This window comes from Eubalaena glacialis, chromosome 4 (assembly GCF_028564815.1).
Source record: "Eubalaena glacialis isolate mEubGla1 chromosome 4, mEubGla1.1.hap2.+ XY, whole genome shotgun sequence".
In the NCBI taxonomy this organism is placed as follows: domain Eukaryota; kingdom Metazoa; phylum Chordata; class Mammalia; order Artiodactyla; family Balaenidae; genus Eubalaena; species Eubalaena glacialis.
The window spans coordinates 44,488,240-44,507,507 of record NC_083719.1 but is presented as its reverse complement, the minus strand read 5'-3'; the positions used below and the strand labels follow the sequence as shown (position 1 = coordinate 44,507,507).

Genomic DNA, 19,268 nt, shown 5'->3' with positions numbered 1-19,268 from the left:
ACACTATATATAAAATAGATAACTAATAAAAACCTGCTGTATATGTATAGCACAGGGAATTCTACTCAATACTCTGTAATAACCTATATGGGAATAGAATCTAAAGAACAGTAGATATACGTATAACTGATTCACTTTGCTATACAGCAGAAACACATTGTTAATCAACAATACTCCAATAAAAATTAATTTAAAAAAAGAAAATGTCATTACAGAATCACAAACCTCTTAACACAAAAGTTGATACCTAAATCTAATTTTCTCAAGTCATCAATGTCTCCCAGACCTAATGAGCTTATTCCATGATCTAGTGTCCATTTAAGAAGGGTAAGCAGCTTTTAAAAAGTCATATTCCTCTCATCACGATCTCCAGCCCATTATCTGTTCATCTTTAGCATCCCAGAAAAAGAAAGAAACCTTGAGAGAAATGGAGTTAGCAAGTCAAACTCCAGCTTTGAATTGTTATTTCCACAAATCACATGAAATGATGTCATTGTTGGAGGCACATCTATTTTTAAAAGTTTGAAAGCACTGAAGCCCATCTTTGTAATTAGTTCACAAGAATATGATTTACCACTAAAGTTTGATTACATTTCAGAAAACTGATTTTACTTAATCTTTAAGGTGAGGTTTACCAAATTATCAAGCTTAATTCATAACTGAGCATAATGTCAAACAAGTGAAGCAGAGATGAAACAGTTCAGTTTTAGTTCACTGTGAGAACTCAACCAGATGTTTCACACCATACACAACCATTTAAAACAGTTTCTGCCTGTTTAATCTAACATAATTTTTTAAAATATGTACTACATGCTACTGGGAGTTCCTGTTGAATAACATGGTGTTAACAGTAGTGATTAAACAGCTAAAATTTATGGAACACCTACTATGTACTCAGGATTTACACCAAGTGTTAGTGATTCTCTTCATCCTTACAGTAACTCTACGGAATAAACATCTCAAGAAGCTATCTGGATTAAGATCACAGCTCACATAAAAGGCAAAACCAGAATTCAAATCCAGGTGTAACTACTTCCACCATACTGCATGTCAATACATTAGAATCGGGCTTCCCTGCTGGCACAGTGGCTGAGAATCCGCCTGCCAATGCACGGGACACGGGTTCGAGCCCTGGTCCGGGAAGATCCCACATGCCGCGGAGCAACTAAGCCCGTGCGCCACAACTACTGAGCCTGTGCTCTAGAACCCATGAGCCACAACTACTGAGCCTGCGTGCTACAACTACTGAAGCCCACGCGCCAAGAGCCCGTGCTCTGCAACGAGAAGTCACAGCAATGAGAAGCCCACGCACCACAACGAAGAGTAGCCCCCTCTCTCCACAACCAGAGAAAGCCCACAAGCAGCAACGAAGACTCAACACGGCCAAAAATAAATAAAATAAATAAATTTATAAAAAAAAAAATACATTAGAATCACCATTTTTTTAAGCTCTCTAATGACATCAATGTGCAAATTTGGAAACTACTACAACATGGGGTCTTATGTATACCAAGAGTTAGGACATTGCTGCATTAAACATGCTACAGTAATGTCCTAACACACCTAATGATTTGACACATTACAAATTTCAATCACTGTTTCAGATTAGGTTTCTACAAAACAAATATTACAAATGGATAAGGTAGAGTGAAACATACAGGATAAGCTAAATGTCAGCAAATGATTAACTGCACAAGTTATGCCTCACAAGTACACAAGAGAACTTCAATTACAAAACCTTTTAAAGTAGGTGATGACTGAATTACACATATTCTCAAGCCCTTAACTACTAACTTTTCAGGTCCATGTGTTAGATAGCACCCAGAATTATATATTAAAATAATCAAAGCTCTCTTGGGAGCTCCATCATTTTTCTAAATTCTAGCATTCAGCCCTAAGGTAAGGAAATTAACATTAAATAACAAAGTAGGATTGAAACTTCACTGCAGCACTTGGAGGTTTTAGGGATTTTACTATTGCTTGAAATGCCCTGCTCACTCATTCCTCAACAGCGAAGTAAGGATTATAACCTCCAGAAACACAACTGTGCAAAAGAAAAAGTCACAATATCCACCTCTCACAATTGGTGATACTCTATTATTTAAAAGCCTAGCAATATATCCCTAAGTTTATAAGCCAAAATAAAAATCTCACTTTGACGAAAAATTTCACAAGTGCCTTTTCTAATCCAAGTATCTGAATTCTAATAAAAGCACAATTTAATAAAACATCTTTTACAAACTTTTTCAGTAAAAGATTATGGATCATCCCAGTATAATCTGACGTCAGGTTAAGGTTAATTATGTTTTGGGGGGGTCAATAAGTTACTTAGGACATTATTCTTATTTAAACTTATTCCTAAATAAGTTTAAAATGTTTATATAATCATATTCTAACAACATTACATATAAACACTAGCAAAAGGAACTAAAAATGTTTAGATACCAAGCCCTTCAACACACTGAACTGTAATTAAGGTAAACCTAATATTATCAAATCGATCTGATTATTTTTAGATTAACACTTCTACATTTCAACTTTAATAAAAATACATTTATGGAAATAAAAGTTATTCTAACCCTTAATATAAATCAAGATATAATTTTGGAAATGCTATTTTAAAACCCATTACCATAAGAATTTTGCTCATTTCATTAAAAAAAAAAAAAAAAGGCTGGGAAGACAGAAGAGTAGTAGTAAAAAGGAAGGATCACAAAGGAGGAAACACTAAAAAGCTTTTCAGCGTGACATGTATTCACTATCTTCACTGCAGCAATGGTTTCACAAGTCAAAGGTTATCAAATTATATGCTTTAAATAAGTAGTTTATGCCAATTTATACCACAATAAAGTGGTTGTAAAAAAGAACATGCTGCAGAGAAACTGAGTTTGAAGCAATCAAAAGTAGTAAATTTTTTTTTCAGGCCTCCATGTCCTGGGTTTGGCAATTTCACACTAGATGTATTTAACTAGTTTCTATACTACTTGCGGGCTCCCTTTCAAACAATACAGTTCAAACTCTACCAGCTGCCTGTATTTCAACAGCAACTTAAAATTATGCTAAGCTTTAACCATTCTAACAAAATACATTTGTATGGCTCCACCCACTCAGTAGCCAAACTGGTTAAGGCTATAATGTAACACATAATCACACTGTTGTATCTTGCCACACTAAACACATTCAATATAACAATGTGTGAATGCACAATAAACAATAACTGCTGATAAAGAGTTAAGGCAAAAAAAAAAAAAATCTGAATAGAAAGCAGAAAATGCCAGAAAATTAAAAATTCCAGAATCTTTTCTGAAAGCTATTTAGAAAACACATTAGATTTCAAATGTAAACCACATTTCTCAGATCCCTTCTAGCTTGTGTTAGCAAATACAATTTGCATCTGATAGATTTTATTAACCCACAAACGAAATAGTGAAATCTAAGAGTCCCAAAAACATTCAATATATGATACTGACAGGCTTTGTGAAAGCATACTTTCAGGTTCTCTTGTGGCTAATGCTACATTTTACTTTAAGTGATTGGACTGACTTGTGGCATATTATATAATAAAAGCTGATTTTAAATGATAACTTTAAGATATATTTAATACTTTGTTACCACTCTAAGCCACCCTCCATAAGTTTTGTGGGGCTGAAATTGTGTTTTGTTTAAATTTCCCCAACATCATCAGTCTCAGTGTGAACCAAAAAAATCTGGCTTCTGGTGGAAGCCGGGGAACTTGAGTAGGATTACTGAAATGGAAACAGCAAAAACACTGAAGCCTTCTGAGAAAACACAATTTAAAAATCTTGAGGATTACCTCAATCAGACATAAAACCTAAAACATTTTTGCTCTAAGATTATGCTCTTTACAATCAGAATGTATTTAAACATGGGAGTGGGATGGAGGAAGCTAAAGCAAATGTGGATAAACAAAATCAGAAAAATCAAAAATACAAAAAAAAAAAGCAAAATTACTCTTCCAGTGAGCAGTAAACAGAAATGATTCTAAAATTAATGTGCAAATGAAAAATAAAGTGGTTAACATTCATTTAATAAACTTGTTAAGCAGTTGATAATAAAAAAGCTATTTTCCATAGCTTTCTTTCTCTAAACTCAAAAGGTAATAACCATCTTTAATAAAGTTTAACTTTGTTTTAATAAGTGAATAAACCACATTATGTTTACAGACCAATACCTTTAACACTACAGAGAACGACAATATTCTGAAAATCCAGTTTATTTTTCATGTTGTGGACAGATCCAGTCAGTGTGATCAGTTTTTCTGCATGTGTAATAATTTATCAAAATAAGTTTTCCCACAAGACTCTTTTCCATCAACTCTGAAAATCCTGGTCTGACAACATACCCAAATAAAGCTCTTGAAAATCACCTCTTAAAATTTGGAAGAAAATGTGGCAAGTCTTTCATGTAACATTTACTGAACTACAAATGGCTAAAGAGCAATTTATGTTTTAAAAGGTGACTAGTACAATAGTTGAGTTCAGGAAATTAATGTTTTAGTGCACTTTGCTCCAGTTTTAGCCAACATGCTACATTGTCCTTTTTTTGCAGGGGGGGAGGGGGGAGGGGGGAGGGTGGGGGAGGCGCACAAAGTGGACTTGAGGATTTCCACTGTACGAAAAAGATATGACTCTGCAAGCAAAACAGTGTAAGCTGCCTTTTTTCTTAAGACCTGAACATTTTAAGACAGAAGCTTTGCAAAACATTACACAATTTTTTTATTATTAAATGAGAAAATCTCATTTGTTACATCGTCACATTGCTAGTCAGAGAAATGCTGCAGTGATGAAGAAAGTCAATGTTGGATCAACCAAAGTCCTCATTTCTACAACATTCATTTAACAAAGAAATAATGTTCAACACAGCCCAACACAACATTCTTGGTTTTCTTCATATTGAAGTTCCCCAAAAAAATCATCTTCTAATGGGGTATTTTACTACATAAATTATAGTTCTTCATTTTTACCATTCACCCCAAACTGTATGAGAGATGTATCACACTAAAATTTCTAAAGCTGTTAGGAAATCCTTCACACATCGTCGTCATCTGATGTGTCACTGCTACTTGTCTCTGTGTCATCATTCTCAATAGTGGGTTTGAAAGTGCTGTTTTTCCAGGGTCCAAACTTGAAGTCACAGATCAGGCCATTTTTCAAAATACCATTTTTCCTCAGACCGTTCTTCTGTAACTAAAATGTCAACAAAAATAAATTGAATAAATAAACTATCCTCCAAGAGTTACTACAAATTAAGAATGCTCTAATAATCAAATGTACCCATGAATGCAATAAAGGTAATAAAACTCCATAGATTATGATATCATTTTTGAAAAACTAGTTAGATATAGGTAATTGATCCAACCAATATAACAAAGTATTTTCTATGAATAAATCACTACCTTTGGGAGAACTGCATTTATCACTTACCAAACCACTATTTAAAAAAAAAAAAAAAATATATATATATATATATATATAAATATATAAATATATATATATAAATAAATATATATATATGGTGTATAGTACTAGTCTAGTGAAAAGACTTTGGATCCAAACAGGGTAGGTGTGAATTCTAAGTCTGTCACTTGTTAAGGAATTAACCTTCCCAAATTTTCATTTCCTTAATGAAAACTGTAATATCTTCAGGTGCTGCCTACAATATAATCAGCAACCATTAAGCTACAGCTGTTATTTTTATTATTCTGACCTAACTGGGCTATTAACATACCCCACAATCCGCTTTATTCATAATCTGCAGAATAACCAGAATACAAAGTACTCCAGTAAGTAAGAAGTATTCAAATAAGGTAAGTACAAGGTAACAAAATCAAACAGAGGCCTTTGCTTAACCACAGAGATTAAGATATTGAAAAAAATAATAAGTTATTTCTGAAAATCAGAACTGAAGGGTTAGTATGGTAAGTATGGTATAAGTAAGAAAAATGTCTGAGACTCTGGTAATTTTTATCAAAATGAGAAATACAAATTTCTGTAAGACCAAATCCAGTTATATAATGAGTTAATATTTGGAACTATCTATAGGTGTCATAGTCTAGAGGGCTTTTTTAAGTCATAAGGATTAGGATAAGATCCAAACCCAAGGGGAAACTTACATCATAGCTACTAATTTTGCTACAGACCTTGATAACTAGAAATAACAAGTCTAGAGTCTTATTAGCTCTCAGTTTTCCTTTTTCCCTCCCGATTTAGCTACCTCCCTTTACTTTGAACAAATGACCTCACCACCATCTTTACTAAGAAAAACAAAAGCCATGTTCTCAGTGTTCTCAGTCTCTGGCGTTCTCAGCCACTGTGATGGTTACAAATACGCCTCATCTCTCTTTTAAAGGTACACCTTTCTAATCCCTCAAAGTTCTATCCTTGCTTCACATGATTTATCACCCAGTGCCACCTAATCTTTCCACAGCTTAAAATCAACTGTGGACAATTATGATAAAAACCAAATCTGATCTTTATCTCTGATTTCTCTAAATGCCTGCACCCTCCCCCACACCCCGGGGTTGGGGGAAATACACACACACACACACATCTATTTTACATATACATGTATATATGTAAAATGCATAGAATTACACATATACATACATATGTGTGTGTGTATACATATATATACAGTCTCCTAAAACCAGCTCCTCCTCCTCCATTCCTGTCTGTAATAATGATATAATTATCAGTTCATAGGTTGAAATTTCAAAATCCTGCTGATTCAATTTCAGATCTCAGTCTCATCAAGACCACGTTTTACTGTCATTTCTCTACTTCAGGCCCTCATTTACCCCTTCCCTAATTATTACAATATATCCCCAACTAACCATCTTGATCCTAGTCTTCCCAATTACACTTCCAATATACACCTTACACTATACCTGTACTTCCACATACCTAAAAATACCTCAAAAGGTTTCCTATAATAAAACACAATCTATACTCCTGACATGGCATACAAAAACCTTAATATGACCACAATGTGTTTTTTCAACCTTGTATCACAGTTATAGGCACAGGCTATGAAGTCATCCAGACTTGGGCTCAAATTCCAACTCCACTAATGATACACTGTACGGACCTAGAGAAAGTTACCCAACCACTATGAGCCTAATTAAGTTTTGTCATCTACACAGCAGGACTAATGGTATTACCTACTTCATACAAATACTACAAAAATGCGCTTAGCACAATTTCCTAGAGGGCATTAAGAGTTCACATGACGTTACTCACAATTAGGGAGGCCACGTTAATTTATCATTCAAACTAGGGCACTTTTGAGAATGAGTAAACATGTGCCATTAATAAATACAGTGGGATTAACATGCATAAACTGGGACTCTCCAAGGCAAACTAGGACTTAGACTCACCCTACTTATTACTGTTATCAAGATCTTTCATTAAAATCTTTCTACCCCATGCTCCAGCCACTCTGAACCCCAGCATACCCTGAACTCTTACTTTTGCCTTTGTTCACTCCCTACACCAGGAATGTCATTCCTCATCTTACCTGACAAAGGCCAATTCAAACCCAACCCAATTATGCTTTTCCAGATCACTGCAACTGGTGTTGACCTCTAGATTAATTAATGTAAATTCTACGTGGGCAAAAATTTTTGTTTTCCCAGCACTCTAGAATAGGACCTCAAGAAACATTTGATGAATTTGCATGACACTCTCTCTCTCTCCTGTCCTCACCTTAAATATTTTGAAAACTGCTACCACATTCTGCTTTATATGGGAATCTACCTATCTTCATTGAACTGCAGCACTATGAAGGAGCTCATCTCTATAAACTCTAAAATCTTGGGTATAGTGAACACTTGATAAATGTTTGCAGAATTTGAAGAGAAGGAGTTTAAACTCAGATTCTCAACTGTTACCAGATACAATATGAATACTTTTATAAACAGCATCAGGCCCTAATGGTTTTTTAGGCAACTAAATGTCAAATGACATGTCATCATTAACATAAATATACCCATGTCTTTATCTTTAGTTTTTTAAAAAATGGACATTATACTTACAGGCCATTGCTCTCCAACCCACAGTATGCACAAATTTTTTATATCAGTTAATTATTTTATTATCAATAGGGTTTTATCTACCTGCCCCAGTCATAACAGGGTTTTAAAGCCAATTATCTTGGTCAGGCAATATTATGTTTTCCTTGACTACTACCTTATGGTAATGATACTAAGTGGTTTTTCTTGATGCCTTTCTTCAGATTCAAAACAAATCCTTCAAAGAGATACACAAAATGGCAAACCCACACAACGGACTACTACTCACCAAACATGGGTGAGTTTCAAAAGCATGAAAGCAACCAGATCCAGGACTATAACAATATATGGTTCAATTAGTAAAACACTGTGTAACTTGGGAGATTGGGATTGACATATACACACTACTATATATAAAATAGATAACTAATAATGACCTACTGTATAGCACAGGGAACTCTTCTCAATATTCTGTAATGACCTATATGGGAAAAGAATCTAAAAAAGAGTGGATATATGTGTATGTATAGCTGATTCACTTTGCTGTACAGCAGAAACTAACACAACATTGTAAATCAACTATACTCCAATAAAAATTAATGTTAAAAAAAAAGGTATTCAGGAAAAACAAATTGTGGAAAGGCAAAACTATAGGGACAGAAAGCAAATAATCAGTGTCTGCCAGGGGCTGGAGCTGGGAGTGAAAGAACTAAATGCAAAGAGGGACAATGAGGAACTTTTGGGGATCACAGTCATACAGCTATATATACATTTGTCAAAACTCACCCAACTGTACACCTAACGTGAATTTTTTGTTTGTAAACTGGACAATATAATAAACATAACAAAAAAAATCCTTCAGAAGTATTACCCATAATCAGCTTGTGAAAAATAACATGGTTCACTAACTTCCAAATAAAAAATTTACATTAACTGGGAAGGAAGAAATATGAAAGTGGAAAAGAAGTAAAATTATCTGTTTACAGACAACATGATCTTATATGTAAAAAGCCTAAAAATTCTATTTAAAAACCTGTGAGAACTAACACACGTAGCAAAGTTGCAGGACATAAAAGCAATACATAAAAATCAGCTGCATTTCTATAACAGTGAACAATCCAAAAAGTAAATTAAGAAAACAATTCTTAAAAAAATAAAACAAGGGCTTCCCTGGTGGCGCAGTGGTTGAGAATCTGCCTGCCAATGCAGGGGACACGGGTTCGAGCCTTGGTCTGGGAAGATCCCACATGCCACAGAGCAACTAGGCCCGTGAGCCACAACTACTGAGCCTGCGCGTCTGGAGCCTGTGCTCCACAAGAGAGGCCGCGATAGTGAGAGGCCCGCGCACTGCGATGAAGAGTGGCCCCCACTTGCCGCAACTAGAGAAAGCCCTCACACAGCAACGAGGGCCCAACACAGCCAAAAATAAATTTTAAAAAATAAAAAAAAAAAGAAAACAATTCTATTTATAAAAGAAAAAATACTTATCCCTAAGTATAAGGAATGAACTTAACCAAGGAGGCAAAAGACTTCTACACTGACAACTACAAAACATTGCTGAAAGAAATTTTAAAAAACATTAACAAACATCCCATACTCACGGATTAGAAGACTTAGCATTGTTAAGATGCAAATATTACCACAATCTACAGATTCAATGTAATCCCTATCAAAATCTCACAGGTATTTTTTGCGGAAACAGAAAAACCCATCCTAAAACTCTTATAAAAGCTCAAGGGATTCCAGAATAGCCAAAACAGTCTTTTGAAAAGAAGAGCAAAGTTGGAAGTTTCATACTTGCTGATTTCAAAACATATTACAGAACTTCCCTGGTGGCACAGTGGTTAAGAATCCGCCTGCCAATGCAGGGGGCACGGGTTCGAGCCCTGGTCTGGGAAGATCCCACATGCCGCAGAGCAACTAAGCCCATGCGCCACAACTACTGAGACTGCGCTCTAGAGCCTGCAAACCACAACTGCTGAACCCACGCACCACAACTACTGAAGCCAGCGCACCTAGAGCCCGTGCTCCACAGCAAAAGAAGCCACCGCAATGAGAAGCCAGCGCACCCCAACAAAGAGTAGCCCCCTCTAGCCACAACTAGAGAAAGCCCACACACAGCAACGAAGACCCAATGCAGGCAAAAATAAATAAATTTATTTAAAAAAAAAAAAGAAAAGAAAAAGGTCCTGGCTTTCCCAGGGTCCTGAATTTAGCTGAACTCAACACTAAACATAGCCTCCTCCATCCTTTTAAAAAAAAAGAAAAAAAAAAAAAAACGTATTACAGAGCTGCAGCAATCCAAACAATGTGGCACTGGCATAAAAACAGAACTGAAGGGACTTCCCTGGTGGCGCAGTGGTTAAGAATCCGCCTGCCAATGCAGGGGACACGGGTTCGAGCCCTGGTCAGGGAAGATCCCACATGCCATGGAGCAACTAAACCCATTCGCCACAACTACGGAGCCTGCACTACAGAGCCAGTGAGCCACAACTACTGAGCCCACGTGCTGCAACTACTGAAGCCCGCACGCCTAGAACCCGTGCTCCACAAGCCATCGCAATGAGAAGCCCGTGCACCACGACGAAGAGTAGCCCTGCTCACCACAACTAGAGAAAGCCCGTGCGCAGCAACGAAGACCCAACACAGCCAAAATTAAAAATAAATAAATAAATTCATAGGAAAAAACCCCCCACAAAAACAGAACTGAAGACCAATGAATAGCAAGCCCAGAAACAAACCCTTGCATATACAAATGATTTTTAACAAGGGTGCCAAGACCATTCAATACAGAAAGCACAGTCTTTTTCAACAAATGGTGTTGGGAGAAAAATACAAGAAATGAGAGGGAAGAGAGCACCACTGGTGGGAATGTAAAATTGTGTGGCTACTACAGAAAAACAGTAGGTCAGCTTCTCAAAAAGTTAATAATAGATAACCATATGATGCAGCAATTCTACTTCTGGGTAAATACCTGAAAGAATTAAAAACAGGGACTCTACAGATATCGATAGAGTCTACAGCTATCTATAGACTATCTATCTATAGATATAAATGCTGCTGTGAACATGGGTGTATAGGTATCTATCTATAGAGAGAAAGATATAGATAGATACAGATACCTATACACCCATGTTCACAGCAGCATTATTTACAGCAGCCAAAGGTGGAAGCAATCCAAGTGTCCATCAATGAATGAATGGATAAACAAAATGTGGTACATACACATATAATGGATTACTGTGTCTTAAAAAAAAGATATTCTGATTGACCCGTGCTTCAACATGGATGAATCTCAAAGACATTCTGCTAAGTGAAATAAGCCAGTCACAAAAGGACAAATACTGCATGATTCCACTTATGAGGTACCCAGACAAATTCACAGAGACAGAAAGTAGAGTGGTGGTTTCCCAGGGTTGGGGGAGCAGAGAATGAAGTTATGGTTTAATGGGTACAGAGTTTCAGTTTTACAAAATAAAAAGAGCTCTGGAGATGAGTGGTGGTAATGGCTGCATAACAATGTCAATGTACCTAATGCCACAATACTGTACACTTAAAAACGGTTGAAATCGTAAATTTTATGTTACGCGTATTTTGCCACAAATTTTTAATTAGGACGATGAAGTCTATTTTATTATGAAGTAAACGTAACTAATTTCCTTAAAGATTTCATTCAAAACATTTAAGAAGTGTTTTGAAGATTATAATATAAATTATAATATCTCCATATAGAAAATCACTTCTGCATGACCAGAACTATTTTAAAAAACTATAATGGATTTGAAAAAGAAAAATCTCAACTCCCTGACACTCTATTGTACATTTTCTAAGGAATACTCTTTCAAAACAGCAACTATGAAGACATTAAAAAAAAGATGTTCTAGAATATAAAATATTCCTATGCCAAGAAAAGGATAAAAAAATGAAGCTACATTTGGCAAAGCTACTGTTGTTTTCTACTTCTTATCCCCAAGTCATTTTTTAAATACCTGAAAAGTGACAAATCATATTCTTTACACTAATTCCTAAGCACTGCAGATCCATGGATTTAAAGAAGTCAGCATTGCAGACCTATTTAAAACAAAGGCAAATCTGACCTACAGTGTGATGTTTAACAAATTCCTAAATAAAACTGTAAAACTTTCTCTCCACCCCCCAAAAATGCTTAGTTATATGTTGTTCTGATTAAGAAAGGGCAATTTTTAAAGTGAACTTATATGATTCAGCTCTTCTTACCTGTTCACTAATAACCTGGAATTCTCTCATTTCATCCTCAGTTAAGGGAGCACATGTTTCATCATTTTCACTGTCTTCTTGCCAGCCCATCTCCTTTAACAATCTGGAAAGGGGGGAAAGAATAAATTTAATTTAGAACTTAACCCAAGTAAGATAATTCCTTTTACACTGTGAGCAAGAAAACATGATCCATTTTATTGGGTTCGCCAAAAGGTTCGTTCGGTTTTTTCTGTAAGATGGCTCTAGTAGCGCTTAGTTGTCTTTAACTTCATTTGAAACAATTTTGTTAGACTGTATTGTAACAGCTGTCATAGTCAGCATGCATTTTAAAAAAAGCTTATCAAAATTGGTGAATTTTTGTGTAGCCATTTTAACAGTGAAGATGGAACAAAGAATATGTTTGGCGTATTATGCTGTATTATTTCAAGAAAGATAAAAACGCAACTGAAAAGCACAAAAAGATTTGTGCAGTGTATGGAGAAGGTGCTGTGACTGATCGAACATGTCAAAAGAGGTTTGCGAAGTGTGGTGCTGGAGATTTCTCGCTGGACGATGCTCCATGGTGAGGTAGACCAGTTGAAGTCGATAGCGATCAAATCGAGACATTAATTGAGAACAATCAACGTTATACCGTGCGGGAGATAGCCAACATACTCAAAATACCTAAATCAAGCGCTGGAAGTCATTTGCACCAGTGTGGTTATGTTACTCGCTTTGATGTTTGGGTTCCACATAAGTTAAGCGGAAGAAAAAAAACCCTCTTGACCGTATTTCCGCATGCGATTCTCTACTTAATTAACATAACGAAAACATTCCATTTTTAAAACAAGTTGTGACGGGCGATGAAAAGTAGATACTGTACAGCAATGTGTAACGGAAGAGATCGGACAAGCAAAATGAACCACCACCAACCACACCAAACGCCAGTCTTCATCCAAAGAAGGTGATGTTGTGTATATGGTGGGATTGGAAGGGCATCCTCTATTATGAGCTCCTTCCGAAAAACCAAACGATTAATTCCAACAAGTACTGCTCCCAATTAGACCAACTGAAAGCGGCACTCGACGAAAAGCATCCAGAATTAGTCAACAGAAAATGCATAATCTTCCATCAGGATAACGTAAGACCATGTGTTTCTTTGCTGACCAGGCAAAATCTGTTACAGCTTGGCTGGGAAGTTCTGATTCATCAGCCGTATTCACCAGACACTGCAGCTTCAGATTTCCATTTATTTTGGTCTTTACAAAATTCTCTTAACGGAAAAAATTTCAACTCCCCGGAAGACTGTAAAAGGTACCTGGAACAGTTCTTTGCTCAAAAGATTAAAAGTTTTGCGAAGACGGACTTCCCTGGTGGCGCAGTGGTTAAGAATCCGCCTGCCAATTGCAGGGGACACGGGTTCGAGCCCTGGTCCGGGGAGATCCCACATGGCGCAGAGCAACTAAGCCCGTGCACCACAACTACTGAGCCCACGTGCCACAACTACTGAAGCCCGTGCGCCTAGAGCCCGTGCTCCGCAACAAGAGAAGCCACCGCAATGAGAAGCCCACGCACTGCAATGAAGAGTAGCCCCCACTCGCCGCAACTAGAGAAAAGCCCGCATGCAGCAACAAAGACCCAATGCAGGCAAAAATTAATTAATTAAAAAAAAAAAAAGAATACATAAACAACAAGGTCCTACTGTATAGCACAGGGAACTATATTCAGTATCCTGTAATAAACTGTAATGAAAAAGAATCTGCATCAGTTTGCTGTACATCAAAAACTAACACATTGTAAATCAACTATACTTCAACTGGAAAAAAAAAGATTAATTAACAGGGAATCAACCACTTTCTCTAGTTGGGCAAACAAGAATACTGCAGCCATGACTGCTACATCTGACTTAGACCCTTTAAAGCTTCTGTTCCTTATATGGCCACATATCTTGTACTAGTCTGATTATACTGTGTTTTTTTTTTAAACATCTTTATTGGAGTATAATTGCTTTACATTGTTGTGTTAGCTTCTGCTGTATAACAAAGTGAATCAGCTGTATGTATACATATATCACCAAATCCCCTCCCTCTTGCGTCTCCCTCCCACCCTCCCTATCCCACCTCTCTAGGTGGTCACAAAGCACGGAGCTGGTCTCCCTGTGCTATGCGGTTGCTTCCCACTAGCTATCTATTTTACATTTGGTAGTGTATATATGTCAGTGCCACTCTCTCACTTCATCCCAGCTTACCCTTCTCCCTCCCCGTATCCTCAAATCCATCCTCTATGTCTGCGTCTTTATTCCTGTCCTGCCCCTAGGTTCTTCAGAACCATTTTTTTTTTAAGATTCCATAATAACATCCCTTAAGCATACTCCTTTTTTTTTTTTTTTTAACTTTGGTTGATTGGTTGGTTTGTGTGTGTATGTATGTATGTATGTATGTATGTATGGCTGTGTTGGGTCTTCGTTTCTGTGCGAGGGCTTTCTCTAGTTGCGGCAAGTGGGGGCCACTCTTCATCGCGGTGCGCGGGCCTCTCATTATCGCGGCCTCTCTTGTTGCCGAGCACAGGCTCCAGACACGCAGGCTCAGTAATTGTGGCTCACGGGTCTAGTTGCTCCACGGCATGTGGGATCTTCCCAGACCAGGGCTCGAACCCGTGTCCCCTGCATTGGCAGGCAGATTCTCAACCACTGTGCCACCAGGGAAGCCCCAAGCATACTCCTTTTTACACCTAACTCATCTTTCAAATTGAACCTGTCACATATTGGCTACTTTGTAGCCTTTACACATTTTCAAACAATCTCATAAAATAACAGTGCTCAGAGACTGGAAATAAAATGTAACACTATACCCATATTTTACAGATGAAGAACCAGGATCACTTAAGTAAAAACAATTTGCCTACGTGACAGCAAAGAAAGGAGGAGAATTCTGGTTTTTTGTCTCCTAAGTTAGTATACATTGCACCAAACTCTGCTGCCTCTGGACTAAAATGTCACAGTCACCATCACTGTTAATTACTATTTCTCACATTTCTTTTAATCATTTAATGCTTTGTCTTCACTGTAACCTAGATGGCCTCCCTGTGGAATGGCACTTCCATTCTCAATGCCACCCAGTCCAGAGTCTACAGATCTAGACTGGTAAAAACAATCTCACACCTTTCACTAGATCCTTACTTTTACTTGTTTAACTTTTAAAAACTGAATCATAACTAAATAATAATGCAGATGGAACAAATTATTTCAAATGTTATGAAAAACAAGTATTCCTAACTGTCCATTCTCTCCTCTTTCCACTTCCCTCCAAGGGCTGTAACTGTTAACTGTTTCTAGAATAGCTTTCAAAACAAATACTCTGTATTTCCCTATTCCCCACAATTAGGAATACACCACAACAGTGATCTGCACTTTGCCTTTTCATTAGCATTTCTTCCCATTCTCTTTCAAATTATTACCAAATCACCCTGATACCATTTTCACAATTACCACCCTCCACTAAATATTTTCAATGGCTTCCCACTTCCTAAAGAACAAACTCCTTAACCTTAACACCATGACCACAAATTCAAATTCCTTACATTAGAAAAAGCACAGGACTAGAAGTGGAAGACCTGGGTCACAAATCCTACTCTCCACAAACCAGGTATAAGACACAGGCTAATTTGTTCACTTCCCTATTTCTTCATCTGAAGCATTGAAAGAGCTTGAATAGATCTCTAAGGTCTTGCCTTTTCAATTTATCTCTAATTCCATTAAGGACTCCACACTCCGGTCAAGATATTCTACTCACTAACCCTAAAACAAACTAGGTATGTATTCAACTCTATTTAATCCTTTCATGCCGCTTTGTATTCCAAAATGACTACCCAGTACCCTTGCCCGTACTGTCTCACACTTTAAGATTTAATTTAGGTCCCAATTAAAACTCTGACTGGTACTCAAGCCATATGCTATCTACCCCCAAACTCCCTTGAATTTCTCTGGCACTCATTTCTATTAATTCATATGGTGCTTAGACAAGGTTAACAACTACCCCTCTGATGTTGAAGCTATCCTCAATACCTTGACGACATACTGAAACTTGATAATAATAGTAATATATGTGCCTATTTCATATTTTATATTTTTTAACAAAAAAATTGTCATCCTTGAGAACTGTATCACTGATGCCTAAGTTGTTAAATCAAGCAATATGAGTACTTAAATATGTATGTAACTTAAGAATCAGAAAGTTTACAGGGAGTTCCCTGGTGACCTAATGGTTAGGATTCAGGCTTTCACTACCGTGGCCCAGGTTTGATCCCTGGTTTGGGAACTGAGATCCCGCAACCAAAAAAAAAAAAAAATTACAGAAAATTTGAAGCCATGGAAAAGAAATATCACTCAATTTTCAGAGAAACACAGGCTACAACATGGATGAACCTTGATAAAGTATTACTGAAAGCAGACTGGTGGTTAACCTAAGGACAATGAGTAACAATGAGGAGTAACTGTAAATGAACACAGGGTTTCTTTCTGGAGTGAAAGAAATGTTCTAAAATTAGACTGTGGTGACAATTACACAACTTCAAATACACCAAAAATCAGTGAATTGAGTAAAAAATTTATAGTATATAAATTATATCTCAATGAAGCTGTTAAAAAATAAATCAATTTTCTATAATAAAATCAAAATTCTGGGTAGAGACAAAAGTAAAAATACTAACCTGTGTTCTGCTTCCAGTGAACTAGAAAGAACATCAGTTTGTGGGAAGGTTGAAGACCGAATGATCTGTTGGGAAATTACCGAGGCATTGCCATTCTCTTGTGGAATTTCATTTTCATCAAAGTTTCGGTTTATATCCCTTTCTTGGTGAGTACTATTGCTGTTATGCAAATTAAATGAGTCGTCATCCTGATTTTTGAAGAGTTAAAAAAAATGAGTTAGAGAATAGAATTGTTTAAAAAAAAACTTTAATAGATCCTGGTTAGATTTTCATTGATAAAACAACTGTAATGCTTATATAATCATTTAGGAGACAGTTTCATAAGATGTAAAACTAAGTTGTGAAGGGTACCAACAGCTTTCTGACTCTATGTATTCACATCTATTCAATAAAGACAAAACTAAAAGGATAAAGGTAGGCAAGATGGGGAAAACCAAAAACACAAACATGAACAGGAATTTTTTTAAATTTCATTTTTGCACAGGAACTACAGAGTAAGAAAAATCTATTTTAGAAATGAATTATTTATGCAAATAGCTAGCTAGCCTTGCTTTCAGAAATATGAAAATATTCAAAGGTCCTAAATAAATAATATTGGCCCACCTATTCCAATGACATGCTAATGTCAAACCAAGAATTACACTGCAAGTTCAATTACCTTTTCTGAGCCCGCATGGCTTTCATCTTCATGTTCCTCTTCTACTCTGTCCCTTTTCAATGCTTTCAAAAATTCACTCTTCTTATCAGTGCGCATACGTGTCAGTTTGGTTAGACGAGGCTGCTGATTAAGTTTGTCAACAGGTGAAGAGGAATTTGAGCGATTACACTAAGAAAAATATCAAAAATGTTGATAAATGTAGACAGAGAACTAATATCAATATAAAGTTCACAACTACCACGACTTTCTATTTCACCTTCTTCCCAATACAAAATTGATTTTAAATTCTATTTTAAACCTGTTTTCCACTATGACTGCCATTTTTATCTATCCCACTGAATGAGTAAACATAAAAATTTTATCCCAGAAACAATTAAGGTCTGATAATACCAAGAACTATGATTCTAAATTAGGACTTTAAATACTATTTTATAAAATGAATCCTGAAATTGCTTAAACATTTCTATAATTCAAAAAAAAAGCAATTTTTAAAATTGTGTTCCACAGAGTTCTAAGGTTCTAGTAACAGCTTCCCGTACGAACTATTATAATTCTTTACACACAGGTACACATTGAGTTAATCAGATAGGGTTTTACGAGGGAAAATTTTTGTGGGAGAGCAGGAGGGGACAGTAACAGAACACGTACTGGAGTCCTTTTTGTTTTTGATATTTTGACAGTGGAGTACAAAAGAAAAGAGAACGTTAGAATTCTGTATCACAGGTATTTTAAGCCATGGGAATAAACCAAAATGCTTAACTGTTAGCAATAACGTCTGCAGACTATAATGAATTTAAGCCACAACCGACCAGCTGAGAATGCTGGTCCTTCCATCACAGCTCTAAAATTCTCTGATTGAGAACTAGTATATGAGGGGTTATAATGTTCCACTATAGTACCCAGACCAATCTCAGTTTTAACAATACAGTCACAATCTCAGTCACAAGTGTCTTTTGACCCTGAACTGGTCAGGGAAGTCCCTGATCTAGAAGTTTCAGTCACAAGTATCTTTTGACCCTGAACTGGTCAGGGAAGTCCCTGATCTAGAAGTTTCAGAAAGCTGGCCAAATGAGAAAGAAATACGTAAGCTACTTCAAGGTCAGTAAAATAATAATATGCACCTTCCCTCTTCTTCCTCCTCTCTGCCCTCTCTTAGTGTCCATCATCCCCAAAAGAAGATTAAATAATAAAAATCCTTATTTTTAGTCAAGGTTCAATCAGACAGCATAGCATAACTCTGTGGCAAAAGTCAAAATACCCATTTTCATAATTCTTCTCTTAAAAATTACTCTTTCTGGGCTTCCCTGATGGCGCAGTGGTTGAGACTCTGCCTGCCAATGCAGGGGACACGGGTTCGAGCCCTGGTCTGGGAAGATCCCACATGCCGCGGAGCAACTAGGCCCGTGAGCCACAACTACTGAGCCTGCGTGTCTGGAGCCTGTGCTCTGCAACAAGAGAGGCCGCGATAATGAGAGGCCGGCGCACCGCGATGAAGAGTGGCCCCCGCTTGCTGCAACTAGAGAAAGCCCTCGCACAGAAACAAGGACCCAACACAGCCATAAATAAATAAATAAATAAATAAATAATAAAAATAAAGGAATTCCTTTAAAAAAAAAAATTACTCTTCCTGGTTGATAAGTATACGGGTGTTTCACTCCA

The 19,268-nt window shown here is 36.8% G+C and overlaps 1 protein-coding gene across 5 annotated transcripts in view; it reads right to left on the bottom strand.

The window, feature by feature from the left end:
* Window positions 1–4,218: 4,218 nt before the first annotated feature.
* GPBP1 (GC-rich promoter binding protein 1) overlaps window positions 4,219–19,268 on the bottom strand; it is a 73,237-nt gene continuing 58,187 nt past the window's right edge. For all 5 annotated transcript variants that reach the window (XM_061187811.1, XM_061187810.1, XM_061187814.1 and 2 more), the window contains 4 exons: window positions 17,610–17,777; window positions 16,952–17,139; window positions 12,266–12,368; window positions 4,219–5,207 (listed from right to left, as the gene is read on the bottom strand). In XM_061187811.1, the coding sequence (XP_061043794.1) occupies window positions 5,049–5,207; window positions 12,266–12,368; window positions 16,952–17,139; window positions 17,610–17,777 (618 nt within the window). In that variant the 3' untranslated portion in view covers window positions 4,219–5,048. The remainder of the gene's footprint in view (window positions 5,208–12,265; window positions 12,369–16,951; window positions 17,140–17,609; window positions 17,778–19,268) is intronic.